The sequence below is a fragment of the Sander vitreus genome, chromosome 12 (assembly GCF_031162955.1).
Source record: "Sander vitreus isolate 19-12246 chromosome 12, sanVit1, whole genome shotgun sequence".
Lineage (NCBI taxonomy): Eukaryota > Metazoa > Chordata > Actinopteri > Perciformes > Percidae > Sander > Sander vitreus.
Window position 1 is genome coordinate 23,107,035 of NC_135866.1, and position 26,337 is coordinate 23,133,371.

At 41.7% G+C, this 26,337-nt stretch overlaps 1 protein-coding gene across 1 annotated transcript in view; it reads left to right on the forward strand.

The window, feature by feature from the left end:
• The window catches only part of cdh24b (cadherin 24, type 2b), a 92,963-nt gene extending 71,785 nt beyond the window's left edge, over positions 1–21,178 (forward strand). Inside the window, exons 6-13 of the mRNA XM_078263328.1 lie at positions 2,901–3,157; positions 4,634–4,770; positions 7,686–7,807; positions 11,781–11,898; positions 14,448–14,768; positions 17,336–17,543; positions 18,531–19,014; positions 20,186–21,178. Of these exons, the coding sequence (XP_078119454.1) occupies positions 2,901–3,157; positions 4,634–4,770; positions 7,686–7,807; positions 11,781–11,898; positions 14,448–14,768; positions 17,336–17,543; positions 18,531–19,014; positions 20,186–21,178 (2,640 nt within the window). The remainder of the gene's footprint in view (positions 1–2,900; positions 3,158–4,633; positions 4,771–7,685; positions 7,808–11,780; positions 11,899–14,447; positions 14,769–17,335; positions 17,544–18,530; positions 19,015–20,185) is intronic.
• Positions 21,179–26,337: the final 5,159 nt, after the last annotated feature.

Sequence of the window (26,337 nt, forward strand, 5' to 3'; positions counted from 1 at the left end):
CCCAAACGGTGTTAAGTTGCTCTTTAAGAAAGTAAAAAAGTAAGGTATTTATAAAGCGCTTTTCATAGACATAAGTCACAGATTGCTTTACAGGGGCATAAAACACAATACATAATCAGACACAATACACAATAAGTATTACACAATTATACTGAAACTGCAGAGCAAGTGCAACTTTAAGTGTGTGTACGTGTTCCACAAGAGCCACCAGAGCACTTGTGTGTGAAAACATTTGTGAGGAGTGTTCACATCGGTTAACACACGTGCACCAAACAGAAAAACACAAAAACTTCGAAAAACGGTCGGGTCGCTGTGTGATAAGTGCTTCCTGTACAGACGAATGAGGGAGAAGGATGAGTGTGTGCGTTGGGGTTTGTCAGAGCTGGCCCCTGTCGCACACACACTAGGGGAAAAAAAGATGGGTGGTGGGTGCGTAGGAGGGTGGGTGATGGAGTGTGTGAGCGGGCGAAGGAGAGGGAGTGCTGTGATGGAGTGCTGGATTGAGGGAGGGCGGGGGGGTGATGAGTGTGTGCTCACAGTATAAGTGACACCTCTCCTCCTCAGACAGATTGTCTCTCTCTCTCTCCCTGTAATGGGGACCCTGTTTCCCTCCGTCTACCCACCTAAACCCCGTCTACACACATACACTCATCTCCACAAACAATTCATTTTGTTTATTTATCTTTTCTGCAGAGATTCCCTCAAACTGCCAACATTTCAACGTCTTTCAATCTTTCGTCTTTTCTCTGCATAATCTTTAATCAATCTTCACCACTTCTTTCTAAAACTGCAGATTTTTTGTGAGGCAGGTTTACAGCTCAAAACAGGGAAGAAAAGAAACAAAGAAATAGAAAAAGAGAGCTCCGGAAAGGAAGGACAGAGCATGAGCAACAGCGTATCAATATTCTCACTGCCGCTGGGATCCTCAGAATGTTTTTTTCCCCTGTTTGAATCTGACAGTGAATATTCTGCATAGCCGGGGAGCCTATTTATCCTCTGTCCAACATGGTTCTCTGTGCCAATCACACTGAGATGATTTATATGCACAGTTAAGGACACACACATACTGACAAAGGATCTGAGGACAGACAGGCTCAAAAGAACCACTTGTACTTACAAACACCAACACCTCAAACAGGTATTTTAAACCCAGACTGAAACATGTTGCATTTCTGAAATGTAGTAATCAACAACAGATATATGTCAGTGTGTGTGTGTGTGTGTGTGTGTGTGTGTGTGTGTGTGTGTGTGTGTGTGTGTGTGTGTGTGTGTGTGTGTGTGTGTACTGGGGAGTCCAGTATACTTGTGGGGTCCGGACAGCTTTGTGGGGCCAAAATGCTGGCCCCATCAACTTTAAAGGGCTGTTTGCGGGTTAAGACTTGGTTTTAGAATTAGGGTGAGGGTAAGGGTTAAGTTTAGGCATTTAGTTGTGATGTTTAAGGTTAGGGTAAGGGGCTAGGGAATGCATTATGTCAATGATGGGTCCCCACAAAGATAGTGCCACGCACTATATATGTGTGTGTGTGTGTGTGTGTGTGTGTGTGTGTGTGTATGTGTGTGTGTGTGCGTGTGCGCGCAAGTGGATGTATGTGATTACCTGTGTGCGCACCTCCTGCCCTCGCTAACAATCATCTCGGCAAACCCGATCAGAGGCTATCTCTCTGGCAGCGCTGGTGGGAGTGCGGTACGCAATCACACGGACACCTCAGACAAATAGGCTTCATAACTTTTCAGTAATAAACAATCACTGGGTCCTGAGCCTTTATCCCAAATGAAATCTCTTCTACCTGTGTAGATGCAAGGATACAAAGGAATTTTCAATGCTTCTCATAGAAGGTACGAGTCTCCATGGGGACTGCAGAGTCACCATGGAGATGATGTTATAAACAAGGGTGTTTTTATGAAAGTACTGGGTGGTTCTGTTTTCAATTTCAACATAGGAAAATATATTGCTCATGGCAACTATTTGTCGACATCGCAGCTATTGCCGATCTGCACTACCTCTGAAAGTGAACTCCCAAATCCATTCTCACAAAAACAAAGTCTGTCCAAGTTTCACAATTTTTCACAAGCTCTGAAACTACTCCTACCAACATCTTTGTAACATTATGACAAAACACACTACCTGCCAGCTGCCAGGTATCCACCAACACAGTTCCAAGTGTGTTGCCAACACTGCAGCACCAAACAATGCAGGAGCGAGATGATTGGTTACATCCATCTGTACTGCATTAGATAGCAGCACTAATCTTATACAACTCCTACAAATACAGCATCAACATTCAATTTCCTGGCAGTGAACTCTACAGCTATACAGTGTATCCTCTAGTCTTAGCATGTCAAGAATATCCCAACATCAACGTTTAAGCAATATCAAACCGACATGCACACATGTAGTTACTTCCGTGTCAGAGCTCTCAAAATCCTTTCAACTCTTCAATGCTGTACCATCAACACCTCATGAATTCCTTTTCCTACTTCACACAAACCCACAATCTAAGCATCCACCCACAACAACCGCACTCACAGTATCACTTCAAAACTCCAAACCACACACCATGTAGGGTAACCATGGTATTATTTACTCCAAATCATTCTCAGCTGATTTTGGATGTGACCATTCTCTAGCCTCTGTGAGCTGTTATTGTTGAAATAATTCATTATTTGCCATCTCGCCGCTTTTGATATGTAATTTAGCAGTTATCTTTGGAAAACTGATTGTGAGAATTGGACTAAATGAAAGCAAAAGGCAGTTCATTGGAAATGATGTTTTTAGCAGTGTCATTTGCATAATCTATTGCTACTAAAAAAGTGTCACCCTTCTTATTAGAGGATTATATACTTCTACATTTAATATGTTTTTACCCTACTAACTAACCCTTCTCTATTGTCCTCCCCAGGCCGTCGACTATGAGAGCCGGAGCTCTTACTCCTTCTCTGTTGAGGTCCTCAACCCCATAGTGGATCCTCGCTTCTTGCGTAGAGGCCCCTTCAAGGACCGGGCCTCCATCAGAGTAGCAGTGCTGGATGCAGACGAGCCTCCGAGGTTCTCCCGAACCCGATACCTCATGGACGTATCTGAAAACTGCCCGCCGGCCTGCACTGTGGGCCGGGTCAGCGCTGTAGACCCCGATACTGGTCTTACCAATAATATTAGGTACAGTAATCGGCCTCTTTTGCAGTACTGTTTAATATTTCTTACAAATTTAGCGAATAAAGATTTATGTGGGTACACTCAGATAAAGCTAGTCTACCTTTTACTGTGTCCTTTATTATACTCTTTATTGAGGTTTGTCGACAGTCTTGTATTAATTGAATACTTTCGGAAAATATGCTAATTTGTTTTCTTGCTGAGAGTTCGCTAGCCATTTAGCCTGGCTCTTTTTGTAAACGTTAAACAATGAGGTATAAGGTGAAAACTAGTGAGCTTTAGAGGTGCTGATAGGTGGGTTTTGTTATCTTTGGACAGAGCCAGGCTAGCTGTTTCCCCCTGTTCCCAGTCTTTGTGGGTAGATGCTAGTATGTAGGCACTGATCGAGTCACCGAGCGAACCTGGCATACTGTGCAGGTCAACAATTAAGTTAGCAGCTAGCTATCTATGAAGGGTTACAGTTAGGGTTAGGTTTAAAGACAGGGTTTGGGTTAGGGTTACATCTCAATAGTTATAAGGTGAGTCACATCTTCATCTGTAACGAATTATGAAGTATATTATTGCTGCTTTTGGCTTCATATTGGTGGTGATGGCGCAGTGGATATGATGCATGCCTTTGGGGTGGGAGACCTGGGTTTGAATCCCACTGTGATACATCAACCAATGTGTTCCTGAGCAAGACACTTAACCCCTAGTTGCTCCAGAGGTGTGTGACTTCTGACATAATTAGCAATTGTAAGTCACTTTGGACAAAAGCGTCAGCTAAATGACATGTAATGTAAGATCTATTCACTATGATTTTGCCTTGTTGCAGGGTTCAAATAACCGTCAACCGTCAAAATATCAGGATAGGATAGGATTTGTTTTTTGGTTGTTTTTTTTTTAATATCGATTGTTAAATCTCGGGAATAAAGATTTTTAAGCCTTAAGGGGAATAGTGTTTTTGAAATTTAAACTCAGCTCTCTAACTAAAAGAAACAACACACAACAGTAAGAGCTAACCAAATAAATATAAGCCAACCAAATACCTACTTGGTGTTCCCTTGAGCCAACAGTAACCACATACATTTTTGCGGTCCAAACTTTTCCCTTCTGTTTGCAGTAGGTATTGTCTGGGAGGCGAATGATTTGCCTGTGACAACCACAGAAAACCGTGTCCCAATTAGCACCGGCAAAATGCTAAGAGTGAGTGTGTGGGGAGGAATGATAGTTGGTATATTCATGGAGATATTAAGATAATCGGAGTCACTTCAAAAGAGCTCCTATCAGATGCGATAATCTCCCTATATTAATTCTTTGGCCATTTGAATGCAGACTTCCTTATCGCTCCCTCACACACTTGCCCTGTGTGCTTCTTTCACTCTGCACCCCACTGCCATCTCTGCTTGCTTCTTCCCTTCACTTCTCCTTTCTATACTCACTTGCATTCACCTTCCTTTTCTCAACACAACTATCTTTCTCCTCCCACCCTACTTTCTCCAGGTTCTCCATTGATCCCCAGTCAGACCCAGAGGCTCTGTTTCGTATCACCCCAGACACCGGCCTCATCACCACAGCCATGCAGCTGGACCGGGAACGGGAACATTGGCACAACATTACTGTCATCGCCACCCAGAGAGGTCAGAGATCACTCTTTGTACACCACTTCACACTGAGCCATCATAAGAGCTTGTCCGTTGGATCGTTTCTTTTATTCATTGCTAAAACTATTCAATTAAACCAACATTTTACCATCACTGACACCTGCACCCACTGAAGAGCACAAGAGTGTAAGAGGTTTAAGAAGGTGTAAACTGTAAATTGTACGGTATCTGAAAAGCACAGTATCCAGTGTGTGATGCAATTCACTAAGCGGCTTAGCACTCGAATCATCAAGCCATGAGGGGAATGTTTGGCTCCACAAATAGTTTGTTACAGCTTGCCTGAGGATTAATTGATCTATACTGTGTGAGTAATCTGATGCTGCGATAGATCTGTTCTCATAAGGATTCAAGTGGAAACAAAGAATTAAAGCAACAAATCGAACACAGCCAGAGAAGAACGGTAAAGACCTTTCCGTTTCCAAGCAGAGAATTTCAACAAACACCGAGGCACCTCACACGTCATGTTTCAATCAGGAAAATGCAGATGAAAGGACAATCGCAATGTCTATTTTGTCGCTTTTCTGGAGGTTTTAACCGTGAACAAGGTGATGTTTTGTCAGTTGTTATTTCCAGGGTCAAGAATAAGGGGGGGGGGGGGAGAGCATGGACTGCAGTGACAGCATGAGAAACAAAACACGTAATGTGGTTGGGTTTAAAGGATAAGACTGGCAATATTGTACATTTATGTTTTTGCCTACAAATTCATCTCTCAATACTTTTCTTTCTTTCTATTTCTCTTATCTGTCTGTGGCAGTCATTCTCGAGCCAATTCAATTCCTATTTAAAAAAGGGTCATGAATATATAGTTCAATTTTTTTTAAACAGTAAAATAATCTCCTAACAACAGTTTGGGATTAACACACATGGTAGTAGGTTGATGTGGGACTGACTCAAACTACCATGTTCACAATATGGAAAGGACACATCATCCAATGAAAAGGAGTGGCCTCATTGATGCTCACGTTTTTATTAATTTTTGGACAACAAAGGAGCTATATGGATACACAGACAATTGGTAGATAATCGGTTACTGTAACAGGATTAATTATTTGTTGATTTTTATCTTTTCATGGGATTTGTTGACAAAAAGAAAAATCTATATCACCAGATCACCTATCCTTGCAGGAGACATGCTTGTGCACATACATTTGGGTATCTGGAGTGCCTACCAATGAGACATTCAGATTTGGCTCCTCTTCCTATGTCACATGTGGGGTCAATAATATACAGCCCCCTATTTGAGTATATCCACCCACAGCTTGAGAACTGCTCATGCAAAGGTGCGCCATATTTTTCTCCCCAGCCAATCAGAGCAGACTGGGATTTTTCGGGTGTGGGGCTTAAAGAGACAGGCACTTTAATGGAGCATTTCAGACAGGGGGTGAATACAGGTATATTGAGACAGACAGTATGAGAAAAGAATGTTTTTTGTGACCTTTAAAGCATGTAAACAGGTTTTAGTAGAATCCCCAAATACTGTACAAGTATGAACCTGAGAATGAGCATATGTCTCTTTTAATGGTCATATTCGTTTTTAGAAAGAACTGACAAATAATGTCTTTCTGCTGATAGTGGTGCCAGAAAATGCTCATACATGTATGAATCATTTTGGAAGGCAATGACAAACAACCTGTTTTCTTGATTAGTCTGAATGACGTTTTTAAAATTAACACCAGCCTCCTGCTTAATCCTGGCTCTAATTGTCATTTTGGCAAGTCCTACAATATAATTTGGATCTTCCTCTCAGCCCTAAAAAAAATTAAAAAAAATCTCAATCAAACTAAACTGTGTGCAAGGAGAGGAAGTTGTTTTCCCTGCCAAGTCTTGCTCCTGACAAAGTTAATCTTTGCTTAAAATCTACTCAGGGCTCCTTGTGGCAGCAGTGTTGGTAGGACTGTGAAGGCAGCACAGTGAGTGCTTGTCTTGAATAATGAGCTCTATCTAATAAACAGACTGTTGGAGGCTGAGTTGACACAAAACACAGTAGGAGCCCTGCCATGGCCACAGGCAGGCCAGCTCACCCAGTAGCATTACAGCAAGAGCTCATTTTCAGCTTTTCCGTGGTGGGAAGCATTCACTGTCATCCGTGACACAGTGTTAATACTAGGTTTGAGAACATTATGTGGGAGGGTATGTGTGTGTGTGTGTGTGTGTGTGTGTGTGTGTGTGTGTTTTTATTTACAGAATGTGTGGCCCGCTGTTGCCTGCTAAGATACATGAGTGAAGATGTGTGCTGGTGAGCCTGGATTGTGTTTGAGGATCCCAATACAAGAGCAGCATAACATGTAATGGTAAATGTTCAGCTCACAGTATGACTGTGCGTTTAAAGCGTGGCTGAGAGAACTTCATGTTCGAGTGTGTGTAAATATCCAAGTGAATGGGGTATGGAAGACCCTCTGACAATCCATTTAAACTGCGCCCTTGTGTAACTGCATGCACACTGACCGCTTTCTACATCCCTCCTCTGCTTCCTCTCTCTCTTTCTTAGCAACACACACACACACATTTGACGATGTGCTTTGGCTAAAAATGGAACAGTTTGATGTGGAAAAATTTAACTGCTATGGAATGTCAGTCGTACTCCAGCTGGGAGCCTCTGAGCTGTAACACAACCCAAATAAAACTAAATGTAATCTGTATATTTAGCCAGTTTTGTGCTCGCTAATGTGATCTGAGTGCTGTTGAAGTTTCTGGACAAAGACTGAAAAGCTTGATCTCGCCTATGAGGACAATTTAATGGATTTAATGGATTAAACGAGGCACCTCTGTGTGTGCACACTGGTGTTTGTTGCATTGGGGAATTGTATTCATAATTTTTTTCTAAATACAGCAGTCATAGGTATCTTAGAGTGCTCTATTGTAAACTGCCTGTTTCTGATTGGCTCTTTCAGACAATCCCAGCCAGGTTTCCAGAGTTCTGGTTGCAATAGAGACATTAGACCTGAATGACAACGCACCCGAACTCGACAGGCAATACACAACTGCCATGTGTGACTCATCCTCCATCGGGCAGGTCAGTATGTGTTTGAGTGACCTTTGATGTCAATGTATTTGTCTGTATGAAAAGTTATGTTAAAAAAAACTACAATTTAAAGTCCCTATGAGTATAAAATTAATTTAATTACAGCTTTCAAATTCTGCTGGAACAAGCTTTGTTCGTATAAAAATGGGACAATCCCAGTGAAAATTGGTGCAGTCTATTCATCCTTTTCTACTGCAGGAACATGACCAAACATTATTTAAGGTTTAGCCATTGTCGCCGGTTCTGCTTTTGTTTCCATGCTTCTCTACCCCCCTCTGAGACATGTCCCTAGAACTATATTTTGGCGCTGCTCATGTGGTGAGAATAAATGCTTGTTCCAGGTACTTTCAAGCAGCAAGTAGCAACTTTCTCGCTAGACTTAGCGACTTTTCAGACCCTCTTAGCGATGTATTCATATATTATATTGTAATTCATACCCATGCATGCTGCTCAGTGTAATCTTAGTCCACAGCTCTTCTGCCAACAGTACGGGATGGATCTCTTCCTCTCCTCTTGCGCAGTGCTCAGGAAGTGGGCCGATACAACATCTAACCTTTATAGAAATGATGCTCAATGACGTCACCAATACACAAATGAGCACATGTCATCTGCCAACTTTTAGTGACTTTAGAGCTAGTGTTATCTACTTAAATTGGAAAAAAATGTTGGCAACACTGCTTTTAAGTGGTCAGCAATGCTGACGATTGTGATTCGTCAAAAAGGCACAAAAGAACCTAGTACCAAAGTCTCACAAGGTTCTTAAAAATCAGGTTATGGGAAGTCCTAGGTTGTCAAGTTCCTGAATTGGAAAAGGGCTGTATGTGTTGTTTTTAAACCATTTCTGTCAATGTACCTGGGTCTGATCATCAGACTCTGATTGGGTTGTGGGGTGAATCAATTTGCATTCCTCTCTGCCACAGTGTCTTTTTCATTATGTCCATCAGATGGTGCCAAATAAAGAAATTTGTGGGTTTTGATACATTTTAGTTCTTTTCTGAAACCCATGAGGATGGCATTCATGGTTTTCAATTAAATGTCTCCACAATTATTGGATGAATTGCCATGAAATTTGGTACACACCATCACATTTAATTTAGCGCAGTCACCGGGTCCCCATCCGCCTCAACTGTACTTTGTGTTTACTGCTTATCAGCAAATGTTAGCATGCAAACATGCTAAACTAAGATGGTGAACGTGGTAAACATTATACCAACTAAACATTAGCTTGCTAGCCTGGTAGCATGCTGATGTTAGTACACCCTAACAGAGCTGCTGGCATGGCTGTAGACTCTTAGACTTGATTAAAGGAACTTGCACTGCTATACTATGCTGATAAAATGTACTTGCTTTAAATATCAACATACAATTAAAGCTGCAAGCAGCGTTGGCCTGGCTCTCGCGCCTCTGCGCGCATCGGGGTTACTGGCGGACGCCGCTCCTTGCGCATTCAGACACTGCAAATCGTCACCAATGAAAAGGGAACTCCCTGCTGAGTTCAATGATACCTCACACAAGACTCTATGTCATACAGTTCATTAGCTGTGAAAGGGGGCGTGGCCAAAGCATAGGGGTCAGGGCAAACCATTACCAATAAAAAAGGAAGTCTCTGCTGAGTTCAATGATACCTCACTTAAGACTACCTTAAACGGGTCACCAGTTATGAAAGGGGGCGTGGCTTAAGCATACCATAACCAATGAATAAGGAACTCTCTGCTGAGTTCAATGATACCTCACACAAGGGTCTACATCAAACAGGTCATAAGTTATAAAAAAAAATGGGCGTGGCTACATCATAGGGGGCGGTTCAAACCATCACCAATCAAAAAGAAACTCTGCTGAGTTCAATTATACCTCACACAAGACTCTACCTTAAACAGTTCAAATGTTACTGTGGTCTGAGTAAGTGAGCGTGGTTAAAGTATCGTGGGCGGCTCAGTATCACATGTAGACTACACATTATAAGTTTCATGTAAATCGGATGATGTTTGTCACATAAGGCTGATTTCCTGTTGCCAGCAGGGGGGCGCTATGTAGAGCTGAACGGGTTTGGGCAAAGATCTTCAGCTCAAGCGCTATGACCAAAAGTCAATTTTGGCCTATAGATGTCCTACATTGTAGGGGGTGCCAGCGAGCCAATTTTGTGCACCTATTCTAGAAACCCATAAAATACGTACATTTTCACCAGACTTGATGCGACCGCCAATTTTGGTGAGTTTTTGAGTATGTTAAGCCCCTCCAAAAGGCAATTCATTTGCCGGGAAAATAATACTAATTACAGTTTTTTGTACATTTTGTATAGCCTCAGTATTGCCACAGATCATGGATTTATACTCATGTATAGGCTACTCTCTTCTTTTGCATATGGCTGATTAGTATTCTTGACTTTTTTAGTTTTAGTAGGTTTTAGTTTTGTATGCCAGATATAAACCATATAGTATGTTGTACTAAGGCACTAGGGTAAACAAAACATGCACAAATATTCATAATGAATCTGGAAGTTGACATCATTATTATTATGACACACAAATATTGTCCTCTATGTTCATGTACAAATCATATGATTAAAACATGGCCAAACTGTAAATATGTCATTATTTTGTCATTATTTTGTCAGACAAGGAGTTAGATGAGAGGTTTGATTCTTGTATTTCAAATAGTGATGTCTCCTATAAATAAACATAAGCTACAGTACTTCAAAGCAAAGCATATCATACAAGGACTTGCCTATTCAAGTATAGGAGCATATACATTTTAGTAGTACTTAGCTTTATTTATTCAGATATAGCAGCATACCGCTACAGTGTGCCCATTTTCTGTGGAGGCAGGTGTACCCTCCATGACCTGTTATCGGAACGCAGCAGCTCTTCACATTGTAATTAACTTGAGTCTCCTCTTAGACTGTCTCCCTCTTTCCTGCCATCCATCTTGCTTTTTTTGTGTTCTTGTCTATTTTTCTGCATTATTGTGTTTTCACTTGATGTTATCTCAATTATAGAAATCATATCTGTGCTCCTCAATTTCTCCCTGGAAACCATCCTTTGCTTTCTCTTTTTCTTATCCCCAAATTCAGTATTCCACGCTGGCTCTATCGCCATCATTTGGTGTCTTGGCCCATCTGTTGGTTTTTCCTGGTGTTTTTCTTTGCTCTGCTTGTTTCTTTGTTGTTTTGCCACTAAATCTGTGATTCTGTGGCAACGACATTGATTTGTTTTTGCCTGTGATGTTAGTGTTTGTGTGTATACTGTTATGTGACTGAGCAGGGGAGAGACAGTTCAGGAAAGACAGATTACGATATGGTCGAATGTGTTCGGGTTGTGTGCGCATGTCTCTGTATATGACAAGTCATTAGGCAAAACATGTTTAAATATTCACACCCAGCAACTAATAACATAATGCAACTGTACATAACAAATGTTCTCAAGGCCTAGAGACACTGACTAACTCGGAGGGCATACGGCACCCTTCATCCCTGCATTCAGTCTAGTAACTAGTGCTCGAAAGCTTTTCTGAAAAGACGTCTTGCATAATGACAACCAGAGTTTTTCATTAAAAATAAATTACCCATCAGCTTAGGCTGCGGGAGATTTTTTTAGATTAATTTCGTTACGAATGCCACTGAAGGCGGGGTGCAGATGCTATTACTAAATTGAAAATCCACACTGCACTGTATTTGTGCAATTTGGTCGATTCACGTCAGACACTGTTATTTATTGGGTGTGAGTATCAAACACAGTTGGCTTGTGTCTCTATACTACTTGTTTGGCTTGTTTTGATTCCTGCTGACGTCGGCTAATGGTTTGTAGCTACTGTAAAAGCATTCTCTGTGTAACTGTTTCTGCCATTACCTTCTTTTTCTCTACTCTCGGTGTCCCCCCACACACACACACACACACACACACACACACACATATTAACACCCTCCCCTCACCCAATCTCCTCTGCTCTCTCTATCTCTGGGTTTCAGGTGGTGCAGGTGTTGCGGGCGATTGATAGAGATGAGGGAGGGAATGACAGCACTGTGTATTTCAGCATCCCTCCGGAGTCCAGCGCCGCCCTCAACTTCAGTGTCAGGGACAGTGGTGGTAGGCACTCAATCTTTTCTTCTCTCTGTATATCTCTTAATTCCTTTTTTTTTTGTTCCCTTGGCAGACACACCCTTGTTGTTTACCTACTTTTTTAATGCTCTCAATTCCACACTTTCTTTCCGCCTTTCTCTTTCCATCTTCGTCTTTTCGCCTAGTCTCTCTTTCACTTTTACCCTCTGCCTCATTCTCTTCTCTCTACCTCCCCCCTTCCCTTTTTCTGTCTCTGCCTCTCTCTTCTACCATCCATCTCTTAACTCCGGTGGCCCCATTGTTTTGCTTTGTTATGCTCCTCTCTTTTATTTGCCCCTCTTGTTTGCCTTCACATATCCTCTACATCAATCTTCTCCTCCCCACAGCCACATATACATACGGTTTCCAATAAAAAGCTTTTGAAGAAATCAGAGCTGCTTCATTTAATTCACTTCAGCTCAATTGAATGTTGCTACTTAGTATTTGTTTCTAGTACATTCTCTGTCCGTACCGGTTTCATTTCCCTGCACAAATACACACATACAGTAATGGATATACAGTGCAAGTACACACTATCTAATAGACATAGTACAAACATGTAAACATACACATGTTGGGCTTGTTATTCAAGGATGTGCTGTACTACTGCATCAAATCATAATCGCTAGGGGTTATTTTTGCTGAATAAAACTTTGAATTAATAATACAAATTAAATTAAAGTTTCTGCATTCACTAACAAATATGTCCCGGGCTACATTCACAACAATTTTGTGTCTTAGATGATATTCACATTCACAGTTTTCATACATAAAGAAGAAATAATGTATCCACAAATATATATTTTGGCAATTATTCATCACCTGTGGAAAACAAACACAGGAATGTTTGCAGACTGCGTTTCATACCAAAATACACTGTTTGTATCCTTGAGGCCTAACAAACATGCGGAATAAAATATAAAACATTTGCAAAGTTGCCGTTTTTGAATTTTTTGAAACCATTTACTGTGCAGTGCATCCCTGATCAGCAGCTAGCAGTCTTCTACTCTTGCTGTTTTGCTACACTTTTTGATGCATTTACAGGACTGTTACTGTTTAGTTGCTTGAATTCATGTATCATGTTAGCGAGATGTGTCACTTGTCCAGAAGCTGTAGCAAATCGCATATATATTTACTTAAAATAAATTTAGAATCAAATTTAAAACTTTTATTTAGATTTTTTAGCCACCTCGGGGCAGGGCAAAAAAACACAATGTCTGCCATTTGGTGCTGAGCAGGCAGCGTACAGTTTATCATAGCAATTTCACTAAAAAGGTGGTCATTGAGAGTAGTGACAGTGAACCAAACAATAAAGTTGCAGGACATAAAACCAAAACATTTAGCTAAAATATGCTAAGAACTAGAGATGAGGGGATGAGAGATGGGGTGGTGATGGTGCAGTGGATATGATACATACATTCCTTTGGTGTGGTAGAGCTGGATTCAATTCCCACTGTGATACATCAACCAATGGGTCCCTGAGCAAGACACTTAACCCATAGTTACTCCAGAGGTGTGTGACCTCTGACATATATAGCAATTGTAAGTCGCTTTGGATAAAAGCGTCAGCTAAATGACATGTAATGTAATAAAAACAGCAGAGTTGGGTGATAAGTCTCTGTGGGTTCGGCAGTACAAGCAACCCCTTTTACATTACACACAGTTATTTGATCCATTGTTAAGAAAAAAAGGAGTGATTAGTGCAAGTTTAAATAAATTGTACTTTTTCTAAATGATAAAAAAGTTGATAGTTAAGTTATCTTGACATGTGTAGTCTGTCCCTTGGCTGTGCACACATCCTCGGTTGTTTGGGGAATGTCTACTGTACTGATGTTTAACGACTGATAGTACTGTCACATTAAGCAGTATGATTTACAATAGCAGATGACATAATAACTCATTGGCTATCATTTGCACCATTGGCCTGCTAATCATTCCTCAACTTGGCAAAACCACGAGGAGCCAACCTGCTCTGGTTGGACTGTGGATCTGGAGGATTAACCCACTGACATTTTGAATCACAGGCCTCTTTGATATGTCATCCAACAGTAGAACAGAGAAAAAGAAAAACATGTTCTGTTCTCATATGGACAGCTTGTCTGACAAAGGCTTGCAGTATTATTTGCTTTGTTAAAAACGGTAATAATCCATCTGTGATTAAGATCGGAGAAGATTGTTGTGATAATTGAGTCGTGTTTATATGACTTTGCAGTGCCTTTCATGCTGATTAAATATTTTCTGCACTATGTTTGTGTTCCGCCCTTATTTGTGGTCCTTTCACATTTAATTTAGAAGAAATCTAAAAATATCTCCAATGCAGACACTTCACAGTAAGAGTCAGACCAATAGAGGCCAAAGCTCTTTGTCTGTCCTTCTAAATTGTGTTGTTATTGATGAATTCTAATTTAAAAGAATAAAGGTGTGTGGGCTTATTATGTGTTCCATGTGTAAAAACAACCTCTTGCTGCCATTCAGCTCAGGAAAAAATGGGAAAATTGCTTCATGCAGTTAACAATGGATGAATTGTCTTCCTTCAGGCCCCACAGCGAGCCTGGTGCTGCTGTCCCAGCTCCAGCCGCTGTCCCGCTCCGCATCCTCCACCCTGACGCTCCACGTGCCACTGGTCCTGAGGGACGGGACGTCGGGCCTTACCAGCACCGGGACGGTCACTGTGTCCGTCTGTCCCTGTCTGAGAGGAGGGGCACGGGCCGGGGAGAAAGAGAAGGACAAACAGTCCGAGGGCGAGTGGGACTGGGAAAGAGAGGCGGTGTGTCTCCCTCAGCAGTCCACTCTGCCTTCCCCTGGGCTCAGTACCGCCGCCCTGCTGGCTATCCTGGCTTGTGTCGCCACACTACTGGGTAAATACTTTGATACATAGAGTTTATGAAGAGACATGGTGATGAGATCACCATAAGACAATAACAACAGTGAAAATAAAAAATGAATATGAATTTATTTTTTGTCCCTAGAAAGACCCTTACAGTACTTATATAACCTACATAGTGTTTTTACTACATCACTTAGCATAATTTATGAAGTTATGTCATTAAGAGTTACTGCCTATAAAAGCGTTTAATGCTAATCTACAAATAAAAAAGATGAGTAAATAGTGTTTAGGGCTGTTTACCCTCCAACACATCCCTGGATGCTTAATCTGCATATGAAAATAATGGAGGCAGCAGCGTAAATATTTTTCTTAGTCACAGCTGCTCAATAGCGAGGTTTACTTTTCTCGCAATTTTGGTCCAGTCATCTCCTCTGGCAAGGTCAGCGCTAATCACTGCTAAAATAACAATTCTGAGTGATTATCTGGGCCCTGCAGTTTTTGATAGCGACATAATAAAATGTCACTGCCGCCTTTGCAGAAACTCTCAAATGCTCAATTGGATAATGTCTAGGTGCTGAGAAGGCTTTGGCTCGGGGCCAGCAGCATTGTAATTTCTGTTCAGTCGGTTGGATCACTACTCATGCTATGTTGATAGGGGCATTATCATTCTGGAAGAGACCAGTTCAATCAAGAAAGAAACGCAACATGGCGTGAAGGTGATTATGACGAGTGGCTTTTGGTGGAGTTTAGAATTCAGTTCTCGAAGTGACAAGGACATAAGGAAATACACACAACTTTATAGCATTCGCCTCAAGTTTGTAGCTTTAAAATAGAGCGAGGGTTTTGAAAATTTAGTTTTTCTTGTCTATAAGAGGTTCATGCTAATCCCAAACAGTATTACTGAGCTTTCCCCAAAATGCCAAATGTTTTACAGAAGCTCTGACAACAGCTCCATCAGGATCCCATCTGGTTATTAAAAAGGGGCTTGGCATACATAAGGTGAACATGAAGCCATTTGGTAAACCACTTTCAAAGGCTCCGATGAAGAGAGAAATACATATGAGTTGTGGCATGAAGGTGATCCCTCAAATTGTTAGGGACGATTAGAGATTTCCCACTCCTTTCAGGAATCATTAGATTAGTTTCATGGCTCAAATAATACAAACTCCAACTATGTTAAGGCTGTAGATTTACTCACTTCAGCAGCTTAACCACCTGTGGTACATTCATATAGAGACACAAGCACACAGTGTGCATGGTATGCATATATACCAAGACATACAAGTAGAGGTCTTTCAAACCAGCCCTATCTCCTAAAAATGACGTTCCCATACAACAAAACTGCATTCTCCCTTACGTTTCAAAGGAAGCATATTTTTGTCTTGGATTATGTTTGTCTTTGACATATCACAAATACGTTTCTAATAAAGTCAGCGTAGGTAGATGGAGAGGTCAAACAAACACAGGACTTCTCACCCAGGAGAATGCTGTTCTGTCCTGTGTGAAACCAAAAGTCAACCACGTAACATAGTTATCATCTTATGTAACAAACATACTTTTTTGAACCTAAACCATGATCCTTTTCTATACCTAGCTAAGTATTTGTTTTACCTAAACCTGACCAAGTAATTTTGTTTCAATTCACAACAATAATCACATGTTTAAAACAGCGACCTGTAATTGAACTGTAATTGAGAATGCAGTTTTGTTGTATGGGAATGTAATTTTTATGAGGACGGTGTTGTTCAAACTGGATACAGTGTAATTGACTGGTCGCTAAACCCCTTCCCCAAGCAAAGACTGTCCAATCATAGCTTAGCAACTGTAACTAAGCACAGTAGGTCTCGTCAAATCTTGGCTGTTGTTAACTTCTGTGTCAAATCGAAGACCCATTGTTTCAAAAAGTACTGCGAACTTTGAATTTTGGCATGTAGTAAGACTTAGGGATTGGTCAATAATTATCTGGGTCTTTTTTTGGATCTGTCCTCAGGATCCCATTTGGATCAGTTATCTTTTATATAAAGGGTAAAGCTTCCAAATTCCAAAATGTTGGACCCATGACTTCCTCCAAGTATTCCCTATATTAACTATATACAAGTATAATATTTCCCTACTTTACACGTGATGAGTTTAATAAACAGTGCATGACTATAGCAGAACAATTCCATCTTTCCGGGTAGACGTTATCACAGGTAGCCTGATAGACAAGAGCTTCCATAGCTTGGATCTTTGCCCACAGCCCTGGGTCAAATGTAGCTCTCGGCTTTGGGAATATGGAATATGGAATGAGTTGTGGGGTCATGGGAGAATAAAGCGTCCATTTGCCTGACTGGAACTCAAAGTCAATTACACAGTGGAGGCATGTAGCCTGCTGATATGCCATAATATACTAACCCAAGGCCTCTTCTGTATTTGTTTTGTCTCCGTGTCTCACCTCTTTGTCTGCCTGAAAAATTCTCCCTTGCTCACTCTCTCCTCTTCCTCATTTACTTTATTTCCCCTGTGACTTCTGCCCCCTTCTCCCTTGTTAATCATTCTTTTGTCCAATTCCTCTCCTATGCCTCAATATCCTTTATTTCCTCTGCCACCCCTCTGCAGCGGTGAGTGCGCTGTCATTGTCACTGCGCCGTCAGAAGCGCGACTCCCTGTCACCGCTGGAGGAGGACGACGTACGTGAGAACATCATAACGTATGATGACGAGGGCGGGGGCGAGGCCGACACGGCTGCCTTTGACATTGCCGCACTCCAGAGCGCCCCGCACAGCTCACGCTCACGTGGCTATCGCACCCTGGACAGCAGGAATGTGTAAGTAGGCAGAGGGTGTTTGTGTGATGTTTAATTACATCAAACCTCATGGCTGGTCTCTTATTATGTGCTAAAAGGAAGTTAGGGAGGAAACAAATGCACTCCTTCAGAGTAAAACCTTTCATCTCAGTCCAGCACTTATTTGATCCCCTTAAGTAACTGATCGAGCCTTAACTCCCTGATCATAATCTGTCACCGATCAAAATGCTGAGACAGAAAGCTATCAAGCTCTGCAGTCCTAGGAGACCACTTTGTTGTGCTCATTTTGTTAAAGCTCATTTATGTTCTGCTACATCAGAGAGTTGTTTGCACCCACTTTGATGTTTCTGTGAAACATTGTTATTGCCTTTGGACTAATAATTAGTTCCGATGAATTTATTCAAGCCATATGGAGGGGCCATAAGCAAGTACAAAGGCTGCATTTAGTTTATCGAAAATTGCTTCTCCCGCAATTTATGGATGTGGACACAACAACATGAAAAACCCTTTAAATCTAATGCAATCCATTGCAATATCGCTGCAATACCTTTGTTATGTTTTTTAAGTTTCATTTTTCTTGACTCTGTGTCACAGAGGCGCAGATGGTTAAACTTTATGGTGACTTTGAAGCTGTAGTTTGTGGTTCTGTTGTATTGCGTTGGTAAGATCTTACGCAGACTTCCCACCAATTTCTACACATGGATTTCTGTAGTCATAGGGAGCAGCAGCAAGTCTTCTGTGGCTCTAGAGGAAGGTTTTGTTCAGTCTGAGAAAGTAACTTAACAGTTTGTAATAAGTTTGCTCTTCATACTAGAGGCTAAAAGTCAAAATATACGTTGGCTTTGGGTGCATCAATTTTGACTATTAAAATCACTGAAATACCCCTTTAATTAGATTTTTCCCACGTGGATATTGCCTCTATTGTTTGCTGTCAAACAAAGTAAAAAATGCCATAAAATGAACTTGACTTCCCAAAGTTGAATGGCGATTTTGCCTTGTGTCTCACAGACGTTACTCCCATCATAACCAAGACAAAGCTCGCACCTTTAGCTGGGCTCAGAATCCGGGTGTGGATCACAACTACTCAGGACCAAGTGGACCTCTCTATGGTCGCCTCTGTTACAGCAGCCACACGTTACCTGTTCTCCGCCGCACACCAGGTGGAACATTTGAACCAGGCCTGGCAGAGCTGGGATACCGCTTTCCTGGAGGCCAACCAGACCACTCTCTAGTCATCCAGAACCAGGGGGCCACGGTAGGGGCCATGGAGTCTGGTGCGGTGTACATCGCTCCCACAGACCTCAGCACGGGAAGCCGAACAGGGAGTCGCACGGGAAGCCGTGACGGGACTGCACCCCAAAGTGCATCGGATGGAGGAACGCCGAGGACCAGTGACAGCCAGGAGAGAGGAGGAGGAGGGACAGGAACTGCAAGCAACTGCACAGAGGGGAGCAGTGAGGACAAGGCCAACCATAGTCAAGATGTGGACTGGGTAAGAATCACTGCGACCACGCTTTCCCCATAAATGCACAATTTGGGATCGTAGTTCAGCTGATCTGATTTGATCCCAAATATTCTGACCTCCATGACGAGCCTCCAATGGCATTCTGGCGCTGATAGGCTCCAATGTTGCTGTAGAGAATCACATTATGTGCACTCTAAATTCAAAGAGTTACCTGATCTTCAGAGGGATGAAGAGGGATAAGGTCAGAAAAGTATTGGTATTGTATAAATAGCAATGTAGCATCCAAGTTAGCTGTTTTGTAGGATTTAATGCTTTAGGTACGGACATTTTTTATTGTACATTGTGCAAACTATGCATAGGATGCATGTTTGGTGTGAATTTTGTACTAAAACAGTTTAATGGATGGATGGCTGGATCGACAAATGGATGGATGAATGGATGGACGAATGGATGGACGAATGGATGGACGAATGGATGGACGAATGGAAGGATTGCATTGAAAAACAATTTAAAATTTAATAAATGGCTTGTTTAATGATAGATAACTGCATTGGAGAACGCATTAAAGTTGAATGAATAATTATTCAATTAAATAAGCAAACGAGTAAGTAAGAAAGTAATTAAGCAAACATAAAATAATTATTAGGTCAACCTGATATATTATTTTATTGCAGTGATTGCAACGCTATAATATTTTTCATCTCTGTACTGTAGCTGACATGTCCAGGACACTGCTGGAGGAAGTTGATGATTCAGACATGTCAGCACATTTATATCCTGCTGTTCATTATCTTTTCTACCTTTTGTTTTATTTATAAGGCCATAGCAAGGCTGTCTGGCCCTTTCTGTCTTTAATTTTCAAATATTTTATCTCTCAATCACTTCCCTCACCATCTCCCTCTCACAGTGCAGTGTTAGCTCATTCTAGTGCTCAATTAATATCTATGGCTTCTTCCAACTCTGTTCTGCTCAATGTCTGTCTCTCCTTCGTCTCAATAATTTTTTTTTATCATCGCCATCTCCTGCTTTTCCTCCATTTGGGCCCTATGTTATTCCCCCCCCCATCTTTCTGCTTTTATTATGCCTCTCATTAAATTATCCTTCATCCCATTTGGTACTGTAACCCTAAACCTAACAGTACCACACCCTACCCCAGCCCCGAACTAAAACCACTCGCGCTCGCCTACGTTCCCTCCAGGTGCAGTCGGAGACATTACCCAGGGAGCATCACCTCGTCATGACACGATCGGGCTCCACGATGGGCCAGGGTCCCAGCGCAGGAGGCTGGGTGTGCGACTCGGCTACCCTCCCCATGGCGGGACGCAGGGCTTCCCGTGCGGGCTTGTCCCCAAACCGCACAAGCTCTGGCCAGCCTGAATCTGATCCCAGTGGAGGAGGAGGTGGAGGAGGAGGGGGAGGGGGAGGGGGAAATGGAAGTGGGTTCACCTTTCCAAATGGACAACCTGCCAGTGGACGCAACTATGCCACTGTCCTGCAGGGGGAGGTATCGGGACAGAGGGACTACCCCGGCAGCTTGGGGAGAGGAGGACTAGAGATGGGGAGCAACTTTGTGGTGGCAAGGCCAGAAAGGGAGGGCGTAGGGATATCATCCGTCTACCCAGAAGCAGCTGGCTTAATTGGGGACTGGCGTGATCGGATGGGTCTGGGGGGTTATGTTTTAGGCAGGAGGGATATAACTCCCCAGCTTTTTCCTTTCCCAGGGCAGCCTCAGGGAGCATACGGCGGAGTGATGGGCTTTGGGGCCGGCTGGGTTCCAGGAATGGAGGCTGTGAGAGGAGCTCCAGGGCCTGGGGGTCCCTCCTTGGCACTGAGGGTGGGTGAGTTCCTACGTCTGCGTCTTGCCCAAGTCACTTTTGACCCATCGCAGCCACCGTACGACTCTGTGCAGGTGTACGGCCTGGAAGGCACAGGGTCCCGGGCTGGATCCCTCAGCTCACTCGAGAGCGAAGCAGAGAAGGATGCAGAGAAGGAGGAGTGGGGGGCCGGGCTAGAAGAGTGGGGACCCCAGTTCCACAAATTAGCTCAACTCTTCAAAGACAGGGAGAAGGAAAGGGAAGAGAAGGAAAACGATGAAGTGGATGCCAAAAATGAGAAGGAAAAGAAAGACGAGCCCGGGAAGAAAGAGAGAAAAGAGGGAGAGGAGCAGGCTGGAGAAGAGGGGAAAGACTGAGGATGGATACAAATGAATCAAATAGGGGCAAAGAGGGTAAGAGAGGAAGGGAGGGAATAGGAGGATGATGAAAAGGCAACCAGAGTTAGAATAATGTGAAGAGAAGTTAAAGGAGAGAAAGATGAAGAGGGAAAGTAATGAAAAGAGACAGAGAAAAATCAGCCTAGGGAGGGTGGAGTGTGCGAGGGCAGGGGAGGGAGTGATTGATGTAATTTAAAGCAATAAGTGTTGAAACGCTGATATGGTTGAGCACAGATACTGAGACAATGCAGAGGCTGCTGCTGCTCGGGGCAGCAACAATTTGTTAAACGCTTTGGACAAAGAAAAACAACCCAAACATCCAAGACTTGATTTAATTCAACTCTCACGTGTGGAACGAGAAACAGCAGGAAACAAGAAGAAAGACGTTTCTCGTTGTGTGTCGGTCTGCTCTTTGTGTCCGCATGTGTGTGTGTTTGTGTGTGAGAAAAGTCTGTGAGGGAAGACAGATGTGCGAGCAGAAGTGCATACAAGCACTTGTTTGTGTGAGTGCATACGTGTGCATATTTAACAAAGACGGAGCAATACTGGCAGAGAGAATTCATGGTACCCAGAGACAATTTAAAGATGTGACTGATTATATCTTAGCTGCAACATTAGTTTTCGGGACAATGTGCAAGAGTAAACATTTAACAAGGAAGTTTCGAAACTAGGATAACACACGTGGGATGAAATATGTATTTGAATATAATGTGAACGGGTAAGGGGATGGATGTACTGTATAGAAAGAGAAGTGGTCGGAGAAATGAGACGATTGTACATAAACTGTTACTTTTTATTCCATCTGCTGTGGCAGAAAAGTGAATTATTCAGCTCACTACTTCATTCCAAATGAAAATGATGAATCATTTAAATCCTGCAAAAGATCCTCTGTTCACTCAGCCCACAAGGAAAATAGACATTGTAAAAAATGTAAATGATTTAGGGATCCACCTACACATCCACCACCTCCCTCCCCCCACACACACACACACTCAAACCCCCATCCCTCCAGCATTTTGTAGTCGAGTGTTGGTATGTTTACAAAGAGTCACACACAGACACACACACAAAAGAACTAATGAGCACCATAAGGCTTTGATTGTACTACAGTAAATTATAAAAGCTTAACCATTCACAAGTATTCCATCTACTATGGAGTAATAGCGATTCTATTATTCATCTCTTACATTTTTTTATGGAAGAAGTCTCCTATTTTTTATGCGTATCCCCACTGTAGTCTCACTTGACACGTCTTGAGGACAAAGTATGCATGATTTTTGAAAACGACAGCAAACCTAAAAAAGGCAATCAATCCCATTTTCAACACTCGTAATTCTCGGATGAAAACTTTCCATAGATCTGTAATGAAATTGTAGGGAAAAAACACCCCAGAGACTCTCACGACATGGAGGCTTTTTGTTCTTGTTAAAGGTCAGGATGCAAATGAGCTGGAGTTTTCAGCTGGAATGCACTTTTATACTGTGTGATGTTCAATAATAGATAATGAATAATGTCAAAGATTACAGTTGTTTTATAAGATGTCAATTAAACAAAAATATACAATGTTTGACTGTATGTAAAAGCATTTCAAATGTAAATACCACTGAATATTATTGCTAAAAGAGAGTATATACAATGAAAAGTAAGTGGAGAAAAAAAAAAATCTAAAACAGAACTTGTCCAAATGGAGCACTGTTGGGACTTTCTATATGTACTGTAGATTAGAAATGGATGAACTGAGCTGGACTTAACAGCCTGCTGGACTGAAAACAACACCATGTATTCTACACTTGTGTGATAAGTGAACAGGTTTGGTTTGTGGTAGCGCTCGTCTGAGATGGACAAGCCCGGGATTGAATTATACATGTGGCCTCAGAGCTAGCAAAGAGTCCACTGGGATGAACATTCAATGGAAGGAGGGGGAATTCCTCTAATGGGCATAAAACAAAAAACTGGATTATTATTATTCTGCAAAAGTAGAATGATAGACACTGAAACTGAATTTGTTATACAGCTCGGTCATTATTGTTGCACTGCCCGAGAGATATGAAACAAAGTTTTATAGTTACTTATCTCTAGAAATATAATAAACTGTAAATTTAAGAGTAAGATTTTTAATAAAAGTACGGGAAAGTGACTGTCCATAATCTTTCATGCATTTCAGGCAATGCAACTCAATAACCATTATTATAACCAAAATAATAATAATACATTTTGCTTTGTCTTGACCACTGCATAGATCTAAAGTCAAAAAAGTCAAAATCAAATTCTCACATTTTGTCAGAGGGGAATTTTGCCACATGCCCTAACCTGAATGTGGACGTCTTTGGTGTGCCATCGCAGAAATGTTTCCGTGTCACTGGTTCACTGTAAAGTCACCCACATAAGTCAAGCTGCTAGCTTTGCTATTGTCCACCAGTTTAGTCCACCATAATCTTGTTGTTAAGGTCTGCTTCTGTCAACACTTAGTTAACCAATCAGGAAGTCAGGCTACACGCTGACCGAAATGAAACCCATATACACCTCTGTACCCTTTGCCTGAGACAGACTTGTCCATACAGTGCCATTGTGCAGACTGGATGGAATCAGGACCAACATACAAATACTGCACAAAAACTGGAGAAGAGTGTGTGTGTGTGTGTGTGTGTGTGTGTGTGTGTGTGTGTGTGTGTGTGTGTGTGTGTGGGGGGTGGGGGGGGTGCAGAACCTCAGCCGGAGATCTGAGTTAGTAATTTTGCTAATCAACAGTACCTCAAAGCTACTTCAAACTTTCCTCAGCTATGTAACACTAATCCAAGTGACAGTTAAACACTTGAAGCAATACGTACGTGCCAACCTTAAAGATAATTCTGGTTTACTATAACATGGGTCTTATTTTCATAATTTTAAGTCCAATGGGGCAAGAAACCCAAGCTTATAGGTCTTAAACAACCCCCCTCAGTCAGCCTAACTTATTTGGAAGAGAAAACAGAGGTGAATGATTACAACAACTGTCTGTTGTAAAAATCAATCAAAGTTTACCAAGCCCCCAGGAACGGCGCTGGGGTTTGAAGCCAATTTGACATAGTGGCCAAACTGTGTAATTACAACTTCCGATCCATTGCATTGGGGGCCTAAAAATATTTTTTTTCCATACACTTAAATTGTGAAAGAGACAGCGGATACTTTTTTTTCAGATACATCAACTTCCCAGTACGAACACTGAAATAGCCCTCATCGTCATAATGATGTCCTAAAAATTCACTCACAGCCAAATCAAGAGTTATTTCCCTTCCTCCGTTCATATGAATGAGCCCGAGACCGAGCGGTTGGGAGGTGGTGTTAAAGGAAACGCTAATGCGCTTGCTCTGTGGGCTCCACAAATGCGGAACATCTTGGCATTTTCATACATACATTAATTAAGTCTGTGCTAAGTCTACAGACCAACTTTCTGTTTCCAGTTTGATCCAAGGTACTTGCTGTAGGCAAGGAGGGATTATTATAAACATTTGACCTCATTTACACTGAGTCATTCCAAGTGTCTTGGGCAAATTTGATAGCAATTGTTCCGCATTCTAGCTAGATGTTGAAAATCTGTAATTGCATTTGCCCCTCTAAGACTTACCTAATAATCTTAACCTTTACTCCACCGTAAGCAGTCTGTGGAAGTAGCCTCGACAGTGTCTGTTCTGTGTGACACTGGTATTAAACTGATATCAGCCGTTGTTCTCCCTGTCACATTAAAGTGTCCGACGCTCCATTGTTCCGACCTCTCAATAACCCGAAAAAATTCCCTTTGGTCCTACAGCCCACTAGTCCGACATCCCTTTGTTTCGAAAAATCATCTCCCATAATCTAAAATCTGAATCAAAAATAACAAGCAAAATTACTTTTCTCTAGCTTATTAACACATTTTAATAAGCTTAGTTTAATACGTTTAGCCTATCTTTGAAAAACTGAAATAAAAATGTCGGCTAAGTCCAAAGTCCAACAGAGTAAAGTTAGTTTGGGGTTGAATATGTATTTATATTTCCATAAGCCTGCAATGATAATGAATAGGAATGGGGCATATCCCTGCAATAACCAATCTGAAACTAACATGATCAGTGAGAAGACGCCTCATCTTGGCTGTTTCAAACAGGAGACTTCGGGATTCCCGACATTTTAAACAAGGCAAAAATCCTAAAGAAATATTATAAATTATTGTCCCTAACCATAACCATAACCCTAACCCTATATGGTCGGAACAATGGGATGTCAGAGCAGAGGGTTTATTTTTTTTCGAAACAAAGGGACGTCGGACTAGTGAGCTGTAGGACCAAAGGGAATTTTTCGGGTTATTGAGAGGTCGGAACAATGGAGCGTCGGAGAAATGGGCAGTCGGACCGGGGGTGTTGCCTTAACCCCAATATAGGCTAATCGTTTTTTTAAACTGACAACTTAGTCAGGTGTGTACAATGTAATAATAACTAATTGAAAAGATGGTCAAAACTACAAAAAACAAGACCCAAGTTGTAATAAAACAGAATTATCCTTTAAACTTAATTTATTGGAGTAGAATGGCAAATGATTTATGAAGATTTGATGTCTTGAATGATAATTTCTCTGGTAAACCTTAAATGACTTAGAATAACTTGGAACCATTCTGTTATGACAATGAGTATTGTTGTAAAGAGCACTTATGTGTTGCTTTGCCAATGCATTATATGGGCAACGTTTTCCTTAGCATTTACTGTATGTGGAATGTGCCAACTTTCTGATTCCCTGTGACTCAACATACAAAGAAAACTATCCTCATTTCCATAACAGTTTCACCTATTCTGGGGCAGCCACTGCGAAAGCAATTAGCATGGTATACCAATAAGTGAAATTTCTTGCCATTCCAATTTCATGGTTTATTCCACAATCTTGATTGGCTCCAGGTGTTTTATCTCTGCTGATTGGTCTGATTTCAAAGTTCTGCTCTAGCTGATTGGTCAAAATCAAAGTGATGATTCTCCTGATTTGGCTTATTTCAGAGTTCTGGAGTGCTGCACCGACTAAACCACTTGACGGAGCTGATTATCCCACCTCCTGAGCCTGGCAAATTGGTTCAATCAAAATCGTGATTAGTTTAATCAGTTGTTTTAAATAGAATAAAAGCCTGCAGTCTCTGCAGC